At 36.4% G+C, this 20,639-nt stretch overlaps 1 protein-coding gene across 1 annotated transcript in view; it reads left to right on the top strand.

Moving 5' to 3' along the window:
• Window positions 1-7,708, top strand: part of WASF1 (WASP family member 1) — an 88,726-nt gene extending 81,018 nt beyond the window's left edge. Inside the window, exons 5-9 of the mRNA XM_024740933.1 lie at window positions 671-788; window positions 2,265-2,437; window positions 4,064-4,243; window positions 5,358-5,986; window positions 6,849-7,708. Coding sequence (XP_024596701.1) covers window positions 671-788; window positions 2,265-2,437; window positions 4,064-4,243; window positions 5,358-5,986; window positions 6,849-7,006 — 1,258 coding nt within the window. The 3' untranslated portion in view covers window positions 7,007-7,708. The remainder of the gene's footprint in view (window positions 1-670; window positions 789-2,264; window positions 2,438-4,063; window positions 4,244-5,357; window positions 5,987-6,848) is intronic.
• Window positions 7,709-20,639: the final 12,931 nt, after the last annotated feature.

Genomic DNA, 20,639 nt, shown 5'->3' on the forward strand with positions numbered 1-20,639 from the left:
AAAAAAAAAAAAAAAAAAAAAAATCTGTGTATTGAATATGTAGTATCTGTTTTTAAATTTTTTTTACCATTTAAAAAACTCTGGACTTATTCAGCCTTTCTTTGGAGTCTTTCACATGAATTGTTAAATGGGTGATTTAAGAGGCACAACACGTGTCCTGAATAGAATGGTATTTGGATAGTTATTTGAAACTATTTGTCAGTATGCAAGGCATTGATATAACTATTACTATTAGAATGACTATTTGGTGATATTTTTTGGATTTGATAAGATGATAAGTAAATTAGAGTATTGGCAGAAACCCTGTATAGTTTCTCTGTTCTGTTTCCTTTCAGGCTTTTCTCTTTGGCAGAATCATTTGTAATTACTGGAATTTCCCACAGGACTTATAGAAAATTTGGCATTCAGCAGAAGTTAGGGATGAAAATTGTCCAGTTGTACCTTTAAATTATTAATACCAACTCTGAAAAACTTCTGGTTTTCCAGAAGTTTCCTGTCTGATTTGTGAGAAATGTTCTATTGGTGCATATTCTCATTTATTTTGCCAATATTTTTACACATGCTATATTTTGTTAATGTAAGAGGAAACAATTTTAGTAAAATTACTTCTATTCCTATTGCCTCTCTAAGTCTTACTAATGTATATTTTAATTGATATTTTATACTTCAGAGATGATGGTAAAGAAGGTTTGAAGTTTTATACCAATCCTTCATATTTCTTTGATCTATGGAAAGAAAAAATGTTACAAGATACGGAGGATAAGAGGAAGGAAAAGAGGAAGCAGAAGGTATTTCAAAAAATTGAAGTTAGTTTTCATGTATTTGTGATTTGTTGCATATGTGGGACTTTATTAATTCTGTACTTTGACAGTCTTATTGTATTTGGTCCATATGGTCAAATACTGAAGTCTTTATAACCACACAGAAAGATCACAGTCTAATGGGGAGCAAATGAACAATTAGGTTATTATAATATGGTGTGATAAATGCCCACCTAACAGAGAGGTATGCATGGAGGGTTTGAGTAGCACAAAATAGCACCTGCTTTAGGGAGGACAGGGCTGATAAACACTTCAACAAAGCTTATAATGAATCTTGACGAACAAATAAGAATTAAGTGGTCCAGGGAAGAGAAAGGCATTCTGCTAAAGCAGAGCAAAGGAATATTGTACAGCTATTGGTAAAGTAGATTAAGTTAATATTTTTTTACCACAGAGCATATCCTAAATGGAAAGCTTATAACAGTCTCACTAAATTCCTGTTACCTGTCTGCTGTATTATCATTTTCTACTTTCTAATAAAATTCACTTGGATCTGTTTTATTCCATGTTAATGATAACTAGAAATATAGAAGGAGGAAGCAAAGTTGGATTTAGGCAGAATTATGAAGGTGGCAAAGTTTGTCTTTATCATCCCTCTGTTTCTTCTATAGCTATCTCTGCTTTCCCTGCTCTTCCCCAAAATGCCTACATGTTATTATTTTCTGCACTAGACAGTGTACCAGTGTTCTAGCCAGAGTTTGCAGACTGGTGACTGGTAGCCCAGACTATGCTTGCAAGCAGTTTTGTTTGACAAACACAGTGGTTTTTAAATTTTTGAACTGGAATGCCTTAGATGGACATACCCGTCTAGTTCAGTGCAGGCCTCATCTTATATCTGACTCTTTTTATTCACGTATGTTACCTGCTTGGCCCCTTTGGTTTCTTTCTATACTTTTTCTCCCACAGTTGGAATCACTTTTTGTTTTATTTTTCAAATACCCTATTTTCTGTTGAGTGACAGTTATTATGGTTTAATTGGGTAATTGGATTTTTTTCTAATGTATTGGCTAGCTAATTAGTCGTTTCTCAGATAATATAACCTTAGTAAATTTTCAGGTTTTGGCTAGAGGTAGGCAGTGCCATTAATTGTAGAAATTTCACTCATTATAGCAAAAACTAATAATGTGGGAGCAGAGTTGATGAATCTTTTTTCATCTGAAAGGACTTTCTGACCTCAAGTTTTATTATGTAGACATACTATTTTTATCTGATACATCAATTTCATTTAAAGGTTAAAAAAGCATTCGAAAGTGGGATTACAAACAAACTAGCTAAGATTTAACTCTGAATGCACAAATGAACTGTATCTGTGTTACTTTTACTATATTATGATGACATTGTCTTTTTCAATACTGATGTTAGAATTCTATTTTCATTGTTATAACCTCTTTTTAAAAACGTAGTACTTCAGCATTTGGCTTTGTTTCAATACATCTGTTATAGCAGAAAAATCTAGATCGTCCTCATGAACCAGAAAAAGTGCCAAGAGCACCTCATGACAGGCGGAGAGAATGGCAGAAGCTGGCCCAAGGTCCAGAGCTGGCTGAAGATGATGCTAATCTCTTACATAAGCATATTGAAGTTGCTAATGGCCCAGCCTCTCATTTTGAAACAAGGTTTATTTTCTTTTGTTTGTTTTTTTAAACAAAATTAATGGTAAAACACTGGCTTTATTTCTAATATCTATATGTCTAAGTCTTAGGTCCTGAACTGTTGAATTGACAGACCCTGTTCTATAAGTATTGAGTTGATTTTGAAACCCTGACCATTGTGAGCCTATTGAAGTCTGATCTTGGGCAGATCATTTTTGTATCCGGACTTCAGTTTTCTCATCTATAGAAAGAAGTGGTTGGAATAGATGATCTTTGATGTTTTAACTTTCATATGAGGTCTCAGCTCACTCTCAGTAGTTCAGGCAGAGTCTGTTAGAATTTCATAATAGAGTAATGGGGTCTGGATTTTTTTTTTGAAGTATTATTGATTCACTGCATGTAAAATAGGAGTTGGAAGTGGGTTATATTTTGTTCCTTTTTCTTTCCCCTGACTTCCTTTCTATGCCACATCTTCCACCTCAGATATATCAGGACTTTCAAAACAAAATTACTCATCCCCTTTTGCAGAAATATGCAATAGGTCCTTTTCCTTTCTCAGTGGGCAGGGACCCTATCTAACTAATATGCAACCCTAACAAACATTATACTAGCATCTCTCTGTGAAGAGATTTGTGTACAGTTGATTATAGTTATTATTATATGTTTTATAGTTATTGATTTTTGAATGGAAAACAACTTAAGACTTTCTTTCGAATAATACATGTAAATTATTGGGTCATAAGTGTAAATTATTTTGGCCTATTTTAGGAGTAATATACATATAAGGTACTATCTATATGTAGTACTGAAAGAAAGAGACTGAAAGGATTGATTTTTTTAAAAATTAATAATCTGTAGACAGACATTTATTTCTAATCACTGTTAAGTGATTGAGGTATTGAGCTGACCCAGTTGTGTAAATATAATAATTTCTAACTTGCTTTGTACACATCTTTTAAATCCAGCTTTGTCTCCAGCATGCACTACAGTCAGTAAATATTTATGTCTTCACATGCTCAAGGTATCTAAAATTTTGCTTAAATCTGACTTAAGTCACACGTTATTATGTTACTCAGCTATTTTCTGAGTACCCTAGCACCTTTGAAAACAGCAAAAAGACAAAAACAATGTAGTTAGCCATGTCTGTGCTACTAGTATCACAGACCTATCTCCCTTGGGCACCAGATACTTGGAAGTCATTTAGGTTTAAAAGAACAGCAGGATATTCTGGTGGTAGAAAATTCCAGTTTTCATATTCTAGCTTGTTGTCATTGGCATCTTACTGTAAAGAAAAAAATTAAATAGAGGCAGATAGCTTTGAACACAATTGGCTGAAAGTTATTTTCTTTTCTTGTTTATCAGATTATGAAAGTAATACTTTTCACCCTTGTGAATTGAATTAGTATTATATTATAAAATAATAAAATAACTGAAGGTCATCATAATAACCTGAATCAGCAAGGAAAGGTTGCGTTGTGAGCAGCATTCTGTGTTTTAAAAGCAGGATGAATGTAATAAATTTCTGAAAGAAGTTTCTTAAAGTAGTTAAAATATTGGCATTCAAAGGATAAACCTTCAATATCTCATGTAGAACATTTTACTTCACCAATAATTCAAGAAAAATACACTGATACTGTATGTATTTTTTAGACCGCAGACATATGTGGATCATATGGATGGATCTTACTCGCTTTCTGCCTTGCCATTTAGTCAGATGAGTGAGCTTCTGACGAGAGCTGAGGAAAGGGTCTTAGTCAGACCACATGAACCACCTCCACCTCCACCAGTGCATGGAGCAGGAGATGCAAAACCCATACCCACCTGTATCAGGTATGTCAGAACAAGCACAAGATGTTTCATCTCAGATGTTGGTAACCTTTTTCTTTAAAGGCCCATATAATAAATGTTTTTGGCTTTAGGACATATGGCTTCTGTCACAACTACTCAACTCTGCCATTGTTGAATGAAAGCAGCCATGGACTATACATAAACAAATGAATATGTTTGTGTTTCAACAAAACTTTATTTACAAGAACAGGGATCGGGTCAGATTTGGCCTGTAATTTGCCAGCCTCTCATAAGAGCTGACACATTCTCTTGGGAAATTGTAGCTAATGATAACTTAAAGATTAAAGTGTGTTTCATTTTATTATAGCTTTGTTATCAAGCACATGATCTGCAATGTATTAATAAAAATTAAGAATTTTTGGTATGTGGTTAGGGACAAAGAAATGGGAACCAAAGACTTGATTATAAATGTTAATTTAATATTAGGGGAAATACTCTAGAATTTGAGAAAGAATAGGCAATTGCTCATAATAATCTTTTAGTAAAGCTTTTTGAAGTTTCATTTTGTCCACTGTTATCCACATTATAATTTTTTTTCATAGAGAAATAGAGATCAGCTTTACAATTTCCAGTTAAAAAGATCAATCTTATGTTACTGACTCATTTGATGTTCCATCCTCAGCAAGGAAGAGGGCCATAAATTTCCTTTTGTGGTTTGTAATTAGTTGTCATTGATTTAACTGAAATGACATATAATGAGTCTTAATAGCTTCAATACAAATACAGTATTGTTTTGGCCACAGGTATAGCAATACAAATGTTGTAATATGATAAATGTTGAGTCATTATGAAGACTCATATCACAGTGTAAAACTGAGCATTTTATCAAAGGAAGGATAAAATGCTCGAGTGGATATGAAAGTTGCATGAGAGGATGAGATCATTTAGAATATTATAAATCAAAGCACCATGTATTGATTTTCTTGTTAGTGCACTTTTAGTTCTCATTTCACTCTAAATATTGCTGAAGAATTTTTAATTTTTATAGGAACATGTTAATGCCTCTACCTTGATAGAATTACTGGTAGCCATTTATGTTTTGTGTGGTTAGTTTTTTCTCTTTAAGTAACTTGCTGGGATCTCTTTATCATTTCAGTTCTGCTACAGGTTTGATAGAAAATCGTCCTCAGTCACCAGCTACAGGCAGGACACCTGTGTTTGTGAGCGCCACCCCACCACCTCCTCCACCACCTCTTCCATCTGCCTTGTCAACTTCTTCATTAAGAGCTTCAATGACTTCGACTCCCCCCCCACCAGTACCTCCCCCACCTCCACCTCCAACCACTGCTTTGCAAGCTCCAGCAGTACCACCGCCTCCAGCTCCTCTTCAGATTGCCCCTGGAGTTCTTCACCCAGCTCCTCCTCCAATTGCACCTCCTCTAGTACAGCCCTCTCCACCGGTAGCTAGAGCTGCCCCAGTATGTGAGACTGTACCAGTTCACCCACTCCCACAAGGAGAAGTCCAGGGGCTGCCTCCGCCCCCACCACCGCCTCCTCTGCCTCCACCTGGCATTCGACCATCATCACCTGTCTCAGTTGCAGCTCTTGCTCATCCTCCCTCTGGGCTACATCCAACTCCATCTACTGCCCCAGGTCCCCATGTTCCATTAATGCCTCCATCTCCTCCATCACAAATTATACCTGCTTCTGAGCCAAAGCGTCATCCATCAACCCTACCTGTAATCAGTGATGCCAGAAGTGTACTTCTGGAAGCAATACGAAAAGGTAATTTTCTCAAGAGCCGTTAAAAGCATTGCAATGGTAGCATTAGAACCTTTCTAAATATTGGAGACAATAATGTTTTCTTCATTTATAAAAGTTTAGATGCTCATGTTTTTGTACAAGTGGTCTTTAGAAAGTAAAGCTATGTTCAATTTATATTTTAAGTCTTTTTCAAGAAAATATGTCACATTAATCATTTTATTTTCATACTTAGTAGGTATTCTTGAAATGTTTATTGAATGAATGAGAAATTAAAAGTATCAGACTTAAATGTTATAGAAAATTTAGTTAAAACCCTTTGTAAATATTATATTCAATATATATAACTCCTTTTAAAATGGTATTTTCTTCAGTGTTAAGGCTGTCCATTTCATATGTAAGTGACACTTGCTTTACCAATACCTTTAAAGGATTAAGGTTCCTACCTTAGTAACAAAGGAACAACCTGTCACATTCATTTATTTATTCAGCCAACGTTTCCTACTATATGCCAGGCAGTAACACTATAGAATGAATAATAGTGCCTTTCCCTCAAGTACTGGGGAGAACAAAGCCACAGAAAATATGCTCAGCGATGTTTAATTTATTTGACCGTAGAGGTAACAAACAAAAGAAATGTATCACCTGGTTAACTTTAGGAGGTGGTGAGTAGGGAAGCACAATAGACCATAATGGCTAAATAAACTATAGGCATCCACTGGGGTATGTGGTAAGTTTCATCAAATCTTCAAATTCTTTTTAATAGATCTTGCTTTTTATTTTCCTATTAGTATTTCTCATGTGTATTTGAATTTATTCAATTAATAATATCTAATAATATCTAGTATTTTGGTTTACAATGAATGGTTTGGATTTACTATATCAGGTATTCAGCTACGAAAAGTCGAAGAGCAGCGTGAACAGGAAGCTAAACACGAACGCATTGAAAATGATGTTGCCACCATCCTGTCCCGCCGTATTGCTGTGGAATACAGTGATTCAGAAGATGATTCAGAATTTGATGAAGTAGATTGGTTGGAGTAAGAAAAAATGCATTGATAAATATTACAAAACCGAATGCAAATGTCCTTTGTGGTGCTTGTTCTTTGAAAATGTTTGGTCATTCCAGTGTTTTGCTTTCTTTTCCTTAAGGTAAATAACCCTTTTCCTCCATAATTTTTGATTTCTAAGAAAAATATTAGCATACATTTCAAACTAAATGTTTTACAGTGGCTTATCTTTTTTTATTTTTCCCTGAAAAGGCATCATTTGGTCAAATAAACCACTAAGTATTAAGCATGGACAGCTGTTATTAGAGTAGCTGATTCAGTTTTTTGATATATCTTAATTGTGCACTTTGTGAATTTTAATTTAAAGAGAGCAACTGAGATTTAAAATCTTGAGGGCAGCTGTATCTGTTAATGAGCCTTATTCCATTTCCTGACGTTTTAAAAGAAGAAACACTACCTTTATATGAATACACTCAGAAAGTACATTTAGCTTGTAGTATTGAATTCTCTTAAAGGAATGCTTGAATTTTTAATTATTGTTTTATTGTTTTAAAATACTTGCCTTATTTGAATGTTTAGCAGTATCCCCTTCCTACTTATATATTGTGTGGTACAATTTTGCTTGCCTATAAGAGTTTAAAAATTTTCCATGTGAAATACTCTGACATAAACCATGTAACTTACATAACTGTTAAGAATAACAGTCTGATTTAATAAATGGTTCATTTTAAAGGTTCATGGGTGTTACCTCTTTGAATAAAACTTTCTGATAGTTTATCAAATAATATAAAGTAGGCTCTAAATAGTCAATGAAAAATTTAAAAACTACTTAAGCTCTATAATTTCCTCTTAATTGTACAGACTCATATTGTCTAGTGCATAAGGTAGCTTTTATGTCATTTTTTTCCTAAAGTCAAAAGTCAGTATTTTTCAACTCCTTATGCTCTTAAATTAAAATCGCAACTTGCTCTCTAATTTCAGCACATCTTGACTTCAGTTTAACAGCATTCTTGAAATTATGTTTTGCAATGATAAAATTAGTTGTTAATGTTTACACAGTCCAGATTCAGGGATGAACGAGAAGCAGCATCAATATCAGATTATTTAGTATGAAGAAAAGACTAAATGAGGCTTTGGTAGTTTGACTATAAAAGTGACTGTAATCTTCATCCTTGCTTCTATCCCATCAATAGAGGGATCCCTCTATCCCAGCTACTCCCATCAAAAGATGGGTTCTGTTACCACCCGCTTTGAATCTGAGTGTCCTGAGACTTGTTTTAGCCAAAAACATGTGGAAAAAGTAAGCTCAGCCGAGCCTGCTAGAAGTTCAGAAACCTTATGCAGAGAACTATCCCAAGTGAGGCCAACTTAGATGAGCCAATTGCAAGCTCACCTGCTGGCTGACTGTAGACAGATGAGCAAGCGTAGCTAAAATTAGCCCAGCCCAGAAGAACTGTTCAGCTGACCTATAAATTCATGAGTAAAAATAAATGTTTATTGTCTTACACCTAAGTTTTGAGGTGGATTATTTCCCATAGCATTGTGGCAATAGATAGCTGAAACATGAGGTCATGGTAACCTGCTAATTTGAGGGGGTTTTAGGTAGCTAACTAATGATCTGTAATCCTTGTAGAAGAGGAATGATGAACTAAGTCCTCCAATAGTAATACGGTTTGGACATAAAAAACATTTCCCAATAGCTTTAAAAAAAGATTTGCTTTTAGGTAGATTTGCCTAGACCTAGAACAAGAGGTTAGATAAGCCATTTGAGTTTCCTTCCCACCTTACAAAACTGTATATTGTTGAACTTAACTCCAGAAAATATGCCAAAATTTAAAGTTTGTCTTTCCAAGGTGCTTATGATCAAAAGGCAGTAGCTAGTAGATAGTTTTTGTAAAGCTCAATTGTGGCCAGGTAACTAAAAAGGGAATGATACTGGTATTGGTGCAGTTAAGGGAGATACAAAAGGAAATGGTTGAGGATTTCTTTTTGTCTTTTTTTTTTAATTTATATTGGAGCATAGTTAATTAACCATGTTGTGTTAGTTTCAGGTGTACAGCAGAGTGATTCAGTTATACACATACATGTATCTATTCTTTTTCAAATTCTTTTCCCATTTAGGTTATTGCAGACTATCGAGCAGCGTTCCCTGTGCTATACAGTAGGTCCTTGCTGGTTATCTATTTTAAATATAGCAGTGTGTACATGTCAGTCCCAAACATAATAATAGAAATGGATCTATTGTAAAGCCTGGCAGTGTATATCCTAAATAGTTTATGATAGTTTTTTTTGTTTGTTTTTCAGAACATTCCTAGAAGATAAGAAAGTGCCCACAGGCTGAAGAGGCCATACATGTAGTATTTATTTTAAAATCAAAATAACTTTTCAGTCTAGTGTTCAACTTACCTTGATGAGAGACTTTTGGAGCAAATCATTCAGTAGTTAATTTTAATACCCTAAGAAGAATGAAAGTTACTGGGTAATGACTATTTTCTTTCTTATTGAATTATGTTACTGTTCCACAAGGTCGTGCATAAGCATAGAGTCAGAAAAAATTAATTACATATTGTGGAGAAATAATTGGCTTCACTTGTTATGGTTGAAGTCACCCATTTACCTCCATATTACCAAATCTAACAAACACTCTTTAGTTCTTAATTTATTTGATCTTTATTTTCTGCATATACTCTACCTCCTTGAAACTGTCAGTCCCTCTGACATTCTTTTTTTTTTTTTTGTAACACTATTCCTTCCCCTTCCCAATAATGGTGGGTCAAAAGAAGGGGAGGAAAATACTTAGCAGCAGTGGAATTTGGGATGAAATTCAGTCACTATGGAGGGAAAGGAAGTGTGTCTATAACTTTTCCTAAGTAAGGGATATTTGTAAGCTGCAGATTTATAAGGTGTTTTAAGCTATAACTACTACTTTTCATAATTTATAATCTATTTGGGCAGATGAGATGACTTCTGAAGCATTTTCATATTATAAATATGTATTAAAGATAAATAAGAAAAATGTTCATTTCAGTTGTGTTCTGTAAATTATGAGACACTACCCTTTATTTCCACTTTTAAAAAGCCCTACCCTTTTTCTTCAACAACAATCTCACATCCATATTTTCATGAAGTCTTCTCAGATCACCACAACTACAGTTCATATTCCTTTTCAGTTTCTCTAATGCTTTTATAGGCTTTCTTCAAGTGATACTTAAGCCATTTTGCATCACAGTTATTAACTACTCGAGCTTGCCAAATCGGTAACTCACAAGACAGCAGCGGCCTTGTCTTAAACAGGCAACTCACAATATCTCTTCTTGTAAACGGGTTCGGAAATATCTTTTTGTTCTGTCCACTAAGGCTCTTAAAATAATATCTTCCTAGACACTGCTCCTGCTTAAAAAAATTTCCTCTGCTGATCTCAGTAATAGAGTTGACATAAAACTAGTCCTAGCTTCATAAAAACTCTGTGTATGCACGCACATGTGCGTGTGTGTGTGTGTGTGTGTGTGTGTAATTTAAGAAATGGAAAGCATAGAATCACCCCTTCTGGCCAAAAGGTGAAAGTTATTAATATTTCTGAAGTAATTTATTAATGCAGGGAACAAAATTGATCAAATGTTTTAATTTAATGGGAATTCTCATGAATGACTTTCAAAACGTAGCTTTGACTTTGACTTTAGTAAACATACCGCTGCTGGGTTTTTTGTTGGTTTTCACTCTACTACATTTATCTTGACCCCATATTTTTATTTTTCTGAAGACTACCTCCCTAAACTGAAGCAGGCATAAATTATTGAAAGCTCCTAAATAGTCCAATAAATTCCTTTTGGAATTCATGATCTCTATGTTAACTACTTAATAAATAAGTGCAAATAAACCAATGCAGGATATTAATCATGCAATATCAGGATTTAAAGGTGGCTTTGCTGCATTGAACTAATGAAAATGAAATATCAAATTATGGTATTTCTAAATTGTGTCATATAACTGTAGTTAATAGAAATCATCTTACTGAAGCCAAACAGAAGGCATAGAACCCTTGTAATACAAAGAATAAGTCTTTTCCTCCCTTTATTCATTGCTGTACTAAGAACAAATTTATTTATGTTCTCCATGAATGCATCAGTAATCTCTGTTGCTTTTCAAGTCTGACAGCCAGGCTCTGAATAAAGAATGAATACCAGCCTTGAATGAACATTTCAGGCACTTTTATTTTTTTTTTTTTACAGACTAGTTATCAATATCTTTTCTCATTATTGTAAGGCCAGCTGCCCTGACTTTTTTTCTTTAGAAAAAAAAATTTTAAAGACAACTGAGCATGTATTGAAGTCATTTTCCTCAGGATATTTATACTCTCTTCTTTTTGCTATAATAGATAAATTTATTTAGTGATAATGATTTTGACTATTTTATAGTCTATATAAATATGTTCCTTGTGTATGTGTCTGTGTAATACTCAAAGACTTCTTGATAAATTTCTTATTTATCCATCCTGCCTTTAGGCTAGCTGTTTCAATACTACTCTCTTGATATAGGACATTGATGTCTCCAGGAGTAATAAAACTACAGCTTTCTGGCCTGGAAGCAATACAAAAGACACAAGAGTCATCAAATCACAATCTGTCTTCTATTGTAACAGCTTCCAATATTACTTAAAAGTATCTATTTCATTCTTACCTATGAAAACCATGAAATGTTATACTTGACTTTAAAGAAAACCTATAGCAACTTTTTATCTAGACCACACCAGATAAAGGAGCACATCTATTATTAATGATTTGTTTTTCTTTTTCTTTTTACATTTATTATATTTCTATTTATTCAGCAAAAATTTTTGATGCCTGCAGTTATTCTGCTGGGTATTGGGGATACAACAGTGAATAGACAGAGTCCTACTTTCTGAGCATACAGATAAATTAACAAAGAACAATGAATGTTATGTTAGGAAAGCTCCTAGCACAGACACCAAACCTAGTCTAGGAAGTCAGGAAAAGCCTCCAAAAGGAAATAATATTTAAAGTTTGAGGTGGCCTAGGCAGGCGAATGTTGAAGTGAGGGTGGACAGTCTCCCAGGCAAAGGAAATAGGAGTGTGCATGTCTCGAAATGCTTGATGCAAAGCATGAAAGGAGTGGAGTAACTAGAAATAAATTAGAAAGGTAAGCAAGAGCAAACCATGAGAAGGTCTTAGGAGCTAAGAAGGTAATAGGTAATATTACCTTGAGAAGGTAATAGGAGCTCCTGTTAAGGAGCTTGCATTATATTCTGTGGGCAGTAAAATTGAGGAAGTGACATCAGAGTAGCATTTTGGAAAGATGATTGGCAGCTGCAAAGTGGTAAATGAGTTAGAAGTACACTTGGAGGTCGAGACCAGTTAGGCAGGTACAGTAGATGACAGATAATAATTGGGGATGATGGTGACAGAGGAGATAGTTAATGAAATAGGTTCAGGAGATATTTAGGATGTGGAATACACTGAACTTGGTAATTGGAGAGGAAGGAGTCAAGGATAATTTCCAGAGTCCTAGCTTACTGATATAAAGACCATTAAGAGGAAGAGCAGGTCTGGGAGGATGAGTAATGCAGTTTGGGACATAAAGCAGGGAAGGGATTACTGACATGATTGGAGGGAGGGATTAATCTTACATTCGTAAAAGGAAACCTTGCCTGCAGGAAGGAGAAAAGGATGAATGTGTAAAAAAGATTTGAAGTTCTGGTGCCAAAAAAGTTGAGAAAGTTTCCTTCTAACGGCATCTGTTTTCTCTTTGAAGTAGATGACGACACTGCTCAGGGTAAATGGGGAGCAGGAGAAGTGACAGCAGTTTTAAGAAAAGTAGAGAAGGTTTGAAGTAGTCATGTGAAAAATGTGAGAGAGCTTTCCAGGGAAATAAGAAATTGTCATGCAATATTGAAATATTGTTGAGATTGGTGACCGTGAATTTATAGTGGTTCCAGTCTGCAATATGTAATTTTTTCCCCCAGCAGTCTGAAGGCAATTGTCAAAAAGAGACAGTTGGATTTATCTAGAGTTGGGTTTTGACTGTATTGTGAGATGGAAGAACCATCTCCTTAATATCTTAATCCCATGCTTAAACTTCCATGTTGAAGTTCTTCTCATCTAATTTACCATAATACTAGTTTGATCTCCTTTTCTCATTAAGTATATTTAGTAGGCTCTCCTGGATTGTCAAATCATGCAAATGAATCTTCTGTCTTTAAGACTTTACATTCCACCACCCTTAGGCTCAACACCATCTTGGTTTTCTTTCTACCTTGGTTTATTATGCAGTTTCTCCTTTTTATCCTGTTATATCTGCAGAATCTCTGCTCTATTCCCATTTTAACATGCTCAGCTACCCTTTATTCTGTTATCTTTCAGATCTAGAAATCTTCTTCTGAGGATTTTGTCAAAGATAATTCTGCCATGGAGGTTCTAATTCAAAACAAAGCAGCAACAAGGGGGGAGGCTTTGGGGAATTTGACTTTTTATCTACCCCTTTCATGTCTATATTATCTCTTCCGCCTCATTTGCTTTGTTGGTAAGAATCCATTTTCTTTTGAAGACACTCAGCTCAAAAAATAAGTACAATGTGTGATGTGATTCTATTAATTTTGTTTTTTAGAGCGTATTAAAATGAGTCCATATTTTTAGATTTGATTCCTGGGTTGGTTAATTTTCCACAACTCTTTGGCAATAAATTGTTTTTTTACCCTTAGCCAAACATCTTAGAAATGTGTGGCATAGGGTCTCAGTAAAAGAATCTGAATAATTCAATGTGAACTACTTACCATTGTCAATAAAATAACTCAAAGATAAGGGCATACTAAGCAAGTACTAATCCTTTCATCTTGATATCAAAGACGAGACCATTCATTTTGTTTGGTTTTTTAATCTTTTTTATTGCAAAACATGCATACAGAAAAGTGCATAAAATTTTCAGCTCAGTAATCTTACTGCAGTGTGAATACAAATGTAACCATCATCCAGGTCAAGAAATAGAATATTGTCATTACTTCCGAAAACCTCTCTCATGCCCTTCCTAATTACCACCCCTTCCCTCAAGGGTAGCCACTATCCTAATTTATGGTAATCATTTCCTTGCTTCTATATAGACTTATACCCCCTAAGCATGTGTTTCTGAATGTAATAATTTTGCCTATATTTTGAACTTTACATAAGTTGAATTTTTCAGTGTCTGGCTTCTCTTACTTAAAATTTTATTTGTGAAATTCAACTATATTATTATATGTAAACTGCTTTGTTTATTTTCATTGCTAATAGTGATCCGTGGTATAAATATACCACAATTTATCTACTCTACTGTTGATGGATATTTTAGTTTGCAGTTTGGGGCTTTCAGAAGTAATGCTGGTGTGGACATTTTTGCATATATTTCTTGTTCATGTGCAGGCATTTATGTTAAGTATATATCTAGGAGTGGAATTGCTAAATCACAGGATATGATATCTTCAGCTTTAGTAGTAATGCCAAATGATTTTCCAAAGTTGTACCAATTTATTCTCCTACCAGCAGTCTGAGAATTCCTGTTGCTCTTTATCTTTGCCAGCTTCTGATATTACTGTTTAATTTTAGCTATTCTAGTGGGTTTGTGGCAGTGTCTCATGGTTTAAGTTTTCTTTTCCCTGATTATTAATGTTGAGCATCTTTCCATGTTTTTATTAGATATATCTTCTCCTTATCTGTGGCTTGTCTTCTCACTTTAATGGTGCTCTTTGAAAATAAGTTGCTAATTTTAATATAGTTCATTTTATCAATCTTTCTGTGTTAGTGCTTTTTGTGCCGTATTTAAGGAATATTTCCCTATGCCGAGGTTATATGATTTTCCTATATTGTTTTCTAGAGGCTTTGTTATTTTACCTTTCACAGTTAGATCTGTAATCCATCTGGAATTGATCTTTGTGAGCCATATGAGGTGAGGTTAAGTTTCATTTTGTTTTCATATGGATATGGAATCAACTTAGCACCATTTATTGAAAAGACTGTCCTCTCCCCACTGCTCTACAGGGCCAATTTATTAAAAATACATAAACATAGACAAAAAATAAATATACATATATATTTATATTGATATATGATTTATGATATGACTGTGTAATGATGACAATATAGGTACAAATAAATGAGTCTCTTTATAGACTTTATTCTTTTCTACTAGTCTATTCTTATACCAGTATCACAGTTTTTTCTATTGGTTTTAGCCTTATAGAAGGTGTTGATAGCCAAGAAATCAAACCCTTTCACCTTATTGTTTTTCTTTAAGATAACCTTTACTATTCTTGGCCCTTTGTATTTCTATATAAATTTTAGAATCGGATTGGCTGCTAACATGTTGGCCATTCAGAGGCAGAAGTGGCTTGATTGGCCTTGGTAAGTGGAAGCCCATCACACGGTCTTCATTTCTGCCACCATGGCCACTCTGCTTATTTGCCCTTATGCCACTCTTCCTGGTCTTGGCATAGAAGACCTCCATCTGAGCATTTAAATGTTTCTATAACTCTGTGGCTCTAATGAACAGATCTTCAGTCAGCCACTCAGTTGTATCTGATCTTCTACAGCTAGAAATAAGGGCCTTTTTATAAGCTACCAAACTAATATCTCACCCATAGACTTTAACTGCTCATTAACAGCCCTCATTTCTCACCCTCCCTCTGTAGAGCATCATAGTAACTTGGCAGTAATCAGCCAATTCCTCTGTCTTTTTAGACATTGTTCTCCCCATTTCATTGAGATGCCTGAATCGATACACAGGCAAGGACAATCACCTCCCCAGCATGTTTTCCCAGGTCACCATTGGTGAAATCTTTAACTGGCCACTACCCTGTGCCAGGGACTATCCATGCCCCACGTACTACTCAGAATGACATTCCTCTTTGCCTACCAGGTAATTAATAAGCCAGTCTACAACTCGATCCTACCACTTGTGTTCTTAGATCACATCCATTACCACCTGTGTTAGTTTAGGGTCCTCTGAGATGCATATGCCAAGACAAGATTAGATGTACTAGATATTTACTGAGGGTAATGCCTATGAAGGAGAAAGGGGAGGGAGGCCAGAGAAGGCCTTTGGGTGGTAAAAGGAGAGGAGGGGAAAGGATGATTGGTTGAAAAGTATCTTGAACTGCAGTGCTGTTCTAAGAAAGTTTTGGCCAGGCCTATGGGGACTCCTCACACCAAAGTTGCCTTGTTAGAGGAATGGACCAGTATTACTAACCCTGCTGTGCTAAATCATTGGCTAGGGTTAGTGAAAGGTAAACTTGGCCTTTGCCTGAACGTAATAGTAGATCCAGAAGGGCAGCAGCTGGGGCCTTACCTTAGTCAAGTATGCTTCCCCCAGCAGGAGATCTGAATGGTGCATTTTTATGGCCACCAGAGATTGCTTTATTGCCTTTGCCAAAATCCAATGAGTGTATGAGTGGAGGTCTATTTCTAGGCTTTCTAGTATTTAACTGTTTTAATTGTGTGTCCTCTACCAGTGCCACACAGCTTTGATTACTGGTACCTTTTGTAAGTCTTGGAGTCAGGTACTGTAAACCCTCCAATTTGTTCCTTTTCAACATTGTTTTATATATTCTAGGTCCTTTATAGTCCCACATGAATTTTAGAATAAGCTTGTCAATTTGTACAAAAACTTTTTTCTGGGAATTTTGACTAGAGTTGCTTTGAATCTATAGCTCAGCTGGGAGAATTGACAACAATATTGAGTCTTCCCATGTCTCAGTGGTGAACATGGTCTGTGTCTCTAATTCTTGGCAGTATTTTGTAATTTTCAGTGTAGAGGTTTTACATTTTTTTCTATCAAATTTATACTGAAAGTAGCTTATATTTTTGACAGTAATTTTTTTATCTTACTTTACAGTAGTTTGCTGTTAATCTATGAAAGTACAATTATTTTTTGTATATTTGCTTTGTGTCCTCCAAACTCGCCAAACTCATTTATTAGTTCTGTTTTGTAGAATGCATAGAAATTTCTCTGTAAACAACCATATTATTTGTGAATAGAAACAGTGTACTTCTTTTCTGACATGTATGCCCTTTATTTCTTTTTCTCGTTCTATTACCCTGGCTAGGACTTCCAGTGCAATGTTAAATAGGAATGGTAAGAGCAGATATCCCTGCTTTGATCCTGTCTTTAGTAGGAAAGCATTAATTACGTTTGATATTACCATTAAGTATGATAGCTGCAAGGTTTTTGTAGATGCCTTTTATCAGACTGAGGGAAGTTCTCATCCAGTCCAAATTTGCTGAGAGTTTTTTTTTTTTTTGCTGTACATGGGCCTCTCACTGTTGTGGCCTCTCCCGTTGCAGAGAACAGGCTCCAGACGCGCAGGCCCAGCGGCCATGGCTCATGGGCCCAGCCGCTCCGCGGCATGTGGGAACTTCCGGGACTGGGGCACGAACCCATGTCCCCTGCATCAGCAGGCAGACTCTCAACCACTGCGCCACCAGGGAAGCCCCTGTTGAGAGTTTTTAATCTTGATTTGGAGTTGAATTTTGTCAGATGCTTTTTCTTTACCTGTTGAACTGATGATTTTTCTTCTTTCTTCTGTTAATTTGATGAATTGCATTGATTGATTTCCAAACATTAAATCAACCTTGCTAGATAAGCCTTTGCTTAATCATGATTTTTTTTTTTTAGTATACTGTTAGATTTGATTTGCTAGTGCTTTGTTAAAGATTTTTGTAATCACTGTTCAGGAGGGTTAATAGTTTCTTTTTTTGGAATGTCTTTGTCAGATTTTCACATATTGATATGTGTTTATGCTGGCCTTATGAAAGTGTTTCCTCCTGTGTGTTCTGAAAGAGTTTATGTAAGATTGGTATTTTCTTTTTTTAATGTTTCATAAATTTCACCCATGAAATTATATGTGCTTAGAGTTTTCTTTGTGGGGTGGTTTATTATAAGAGATTTAACTTTTTTAATAGACATTGAGTTATTCAGATTTTCAATTTAGTGTATTGACATAAAGTTGTTCATAATATGTCTTTACTGTCCTCTTAATGTTTTTAGACTATGTGGTGATATTATGAGTTTTTTAGAATTTATCTTCCTTGGAATCTAGAAGGGCTTCTTGAATCTGTGGCTTGATATCTATCATCAGTTTTGGAACATTCTCAGTCGTCATTTCTTTAAAATGTTCTTCCTGGCTGTTTTCTTTCTTTTCCTCCTGGAACTCCAATTACCTACATATTAGATTGTCTCAGTGTCTCTTCCTTGACTCTCTCCCTTTATTTATTTATTTTTTTGTATACGTTGGGTCTTCGTTGCTGCACGCGGGCTTTCTCTAGTTGTGGCGAGTGGGGGCTACTCTTCACTGCGGTGCACAGGCTTCTCATTGTGGTGGCCTCTCTAGTTGCAGACCACGGGCTTTAGGCACGCGGGCTTCAGTAGCACGTGGGCTCAGAAGTTGCGGCACGCGGGCCCTAGAGCACACAGGCTTCAGTAGTTGCAGTGTGTGGGCTTAGTAGTTGTGGCTCGTGGGCTCTAGAGCACAGGCTCAGTAGTTGTGGCACATGGGCTTAGTTGCTCCGCGGCATGTGGGATCTTCCAGGACCAGGGATCAATCCCATGTACCCTGCATTGGCAGGCGGATTATTAACCACTGCATCACCAGGAAAGTCCCTTCTCTTTGTCTCTTTATTTTTGTTTTCTATTTTCCATTCTTTGTCTGTCTGTGTTTAATTTGGATATTTTCTTCTGTCCTCCTTTGTAATTCACTTAATCTCTATCTAATCTGCTGTTATACCCATTGAATAAGTTCCTGATTTCTATTATATATTTATCATTTTTAGAATTTCCAATTTTTTTTAAGGTTTCCAGTTTTCTGTCAGAACTTTTAATTTTGTCCTCTATCTCCTTAAAAATAGTAAGGATAGGAGAGAGGGGGAAGATGTAGGAAGAGTAAGACGCGGAGATCACCTTCCTCCCCACAAATACATCAAAAATACATCTACAAGTGGAACAACTCCTACAGAACACCTACTGAACGCTGGCAGAAGACCTCAGACCTCCCAAAAGGCAAGAAACTCCCCATGTACCTGGGTAGGGCAAAAGAAAAAAGAATAAACAGAGACAAAAGAATAGGGATGTAACCTGCACCAGTGGGAGGGAGCCATGAAGGAGGAAAGATTTCCACACACTAGAAGCCCCTTCGCGGGCAGAGACTGCGGGTGGCGGAAGGGGTGAGCTTCGGAGTCACGGAGGAGAGCGCAGCAACAGGGGTGCAGAGAGCAAAGCGGAGAGATTTCCGCACAGAGGATCAGTGCCGAGCAGCATTCACCAGCCCGAGAGGCTTGTCTGCTCACCTGCCAGGGTGGGCGGAGCTGGGAGCTGAGGTTCGGGCTTCGGTTGGAGTGAAGGGAGAGGAATGGCGGTGTGAACACAGCCTGCAGGGGTTAGTGCACCACGGTTAGCCAGGAAGAGGTCCGGGAAAAAGTGTGGACCTGCCGAAGAGGCAGGAGACTTTTTCTTCTTTCTTTGTTTCCTGGTGCGTGAGGAGAGGGGATTAAGAGCGCTGCTTAAAGGAGCTCCAGAGATGGGTGGGAGCTGCGACTAACAGCGCAGACCCCAGAGACGGGCATGAGATGCTAAGGCTGCTGCTACCGCCACCAAGAAGTCTGTGTGTGAGCACAGGTCATTATACACACCTCGCCTCCCTGGAGCCTGTTCAGCCCGCCACTGCCAGGGTCCTGTGATCCAGGGACAACTTCCCCGGGAGAACGCACGGCACGCCTCAGGCTGGTGCAATGTCCTGCTGGCCTCTGCCGCCGCAGGCTCGCCCTGCACTCCGTACCCCTCCCTCCCCCTGGCACATTTGCAACCTTCAAAAAGGAGACCCCAAACACTGTAAGATAAGCAAAGTGAGAAGACAGAAAAACACACAGCAGATGAAGGAGCAAATAAAACGATATCCATATATATACTGTCTACAAGGACCCACTTCAGACCTAGAGACACATACAGACTGAAAGTGAGGGGATGGAAAAAGATATTCCATTCAAATGGAAACCAAAAGAAAGCTGGAGTAGCAATTCTCATATCAGACAAAATAGGCTTTAAAATAAAGACCATTAGAAGAGACAAAGAAGGACACTACATAATGATCAAGGGATCAATCCAAGAAGAAGATATAATAATAGTAAATATCTATGTTCCCAGCATAGGAGCACCTCAATCTATAAGGCAAATACTAACAGCCATAAAAGGGGAAATCGACAGTAACACATTCATAGTAGGGGACTTTAACACCCCACTTTCACCAATGGACAGATCATCCAAAATGAAAATAAATAAGGAAACACAAGCTTTAAATGATACATTAAACAAGAGGGACTTAATTGATATTTATACAACATTCCATCAGAAAACAACAGAATACACATTCTTCTCAAGTGCTCATGGCACATTCTCCAGGATAGATCATATCTTGGATCACAAATCAAGCCTTGGTAAATTTAAGAAAATTCAAATCGTATCAAGTATCTTTTCCGACCCCAATGCTATGAGGCTAGGTATCAGTTACAGGAAGAAATCTGTAAAAAATACAAACACATGGAGGCTAAACAATACACTATTTAATAACGAAGTGATCACTGAGGAAATCAAAGAGGAAATAAAAAAATACCTAGAAACAAATGACAATGGAGACA

The sequence above is a fragment of the Neophocaena asiaeorientalis genome, unplaced genomic scaffold (assembly GCF_003031525.2).
Source record: "Neophocaena asiaeorientalis asiaeorientalis breed wild unplaced genomic scaffold, Neophocaena_asiaeorientalis_V1.1 scaffold203, whole genome shotgun sequence".
Lineage (NCBI taxonomy): Eukaryota > Metazoa > Chordata > Mammalia > Artiodactyla > Phocoenidae > Neophocaena > Neophocaena asiaeorientalis.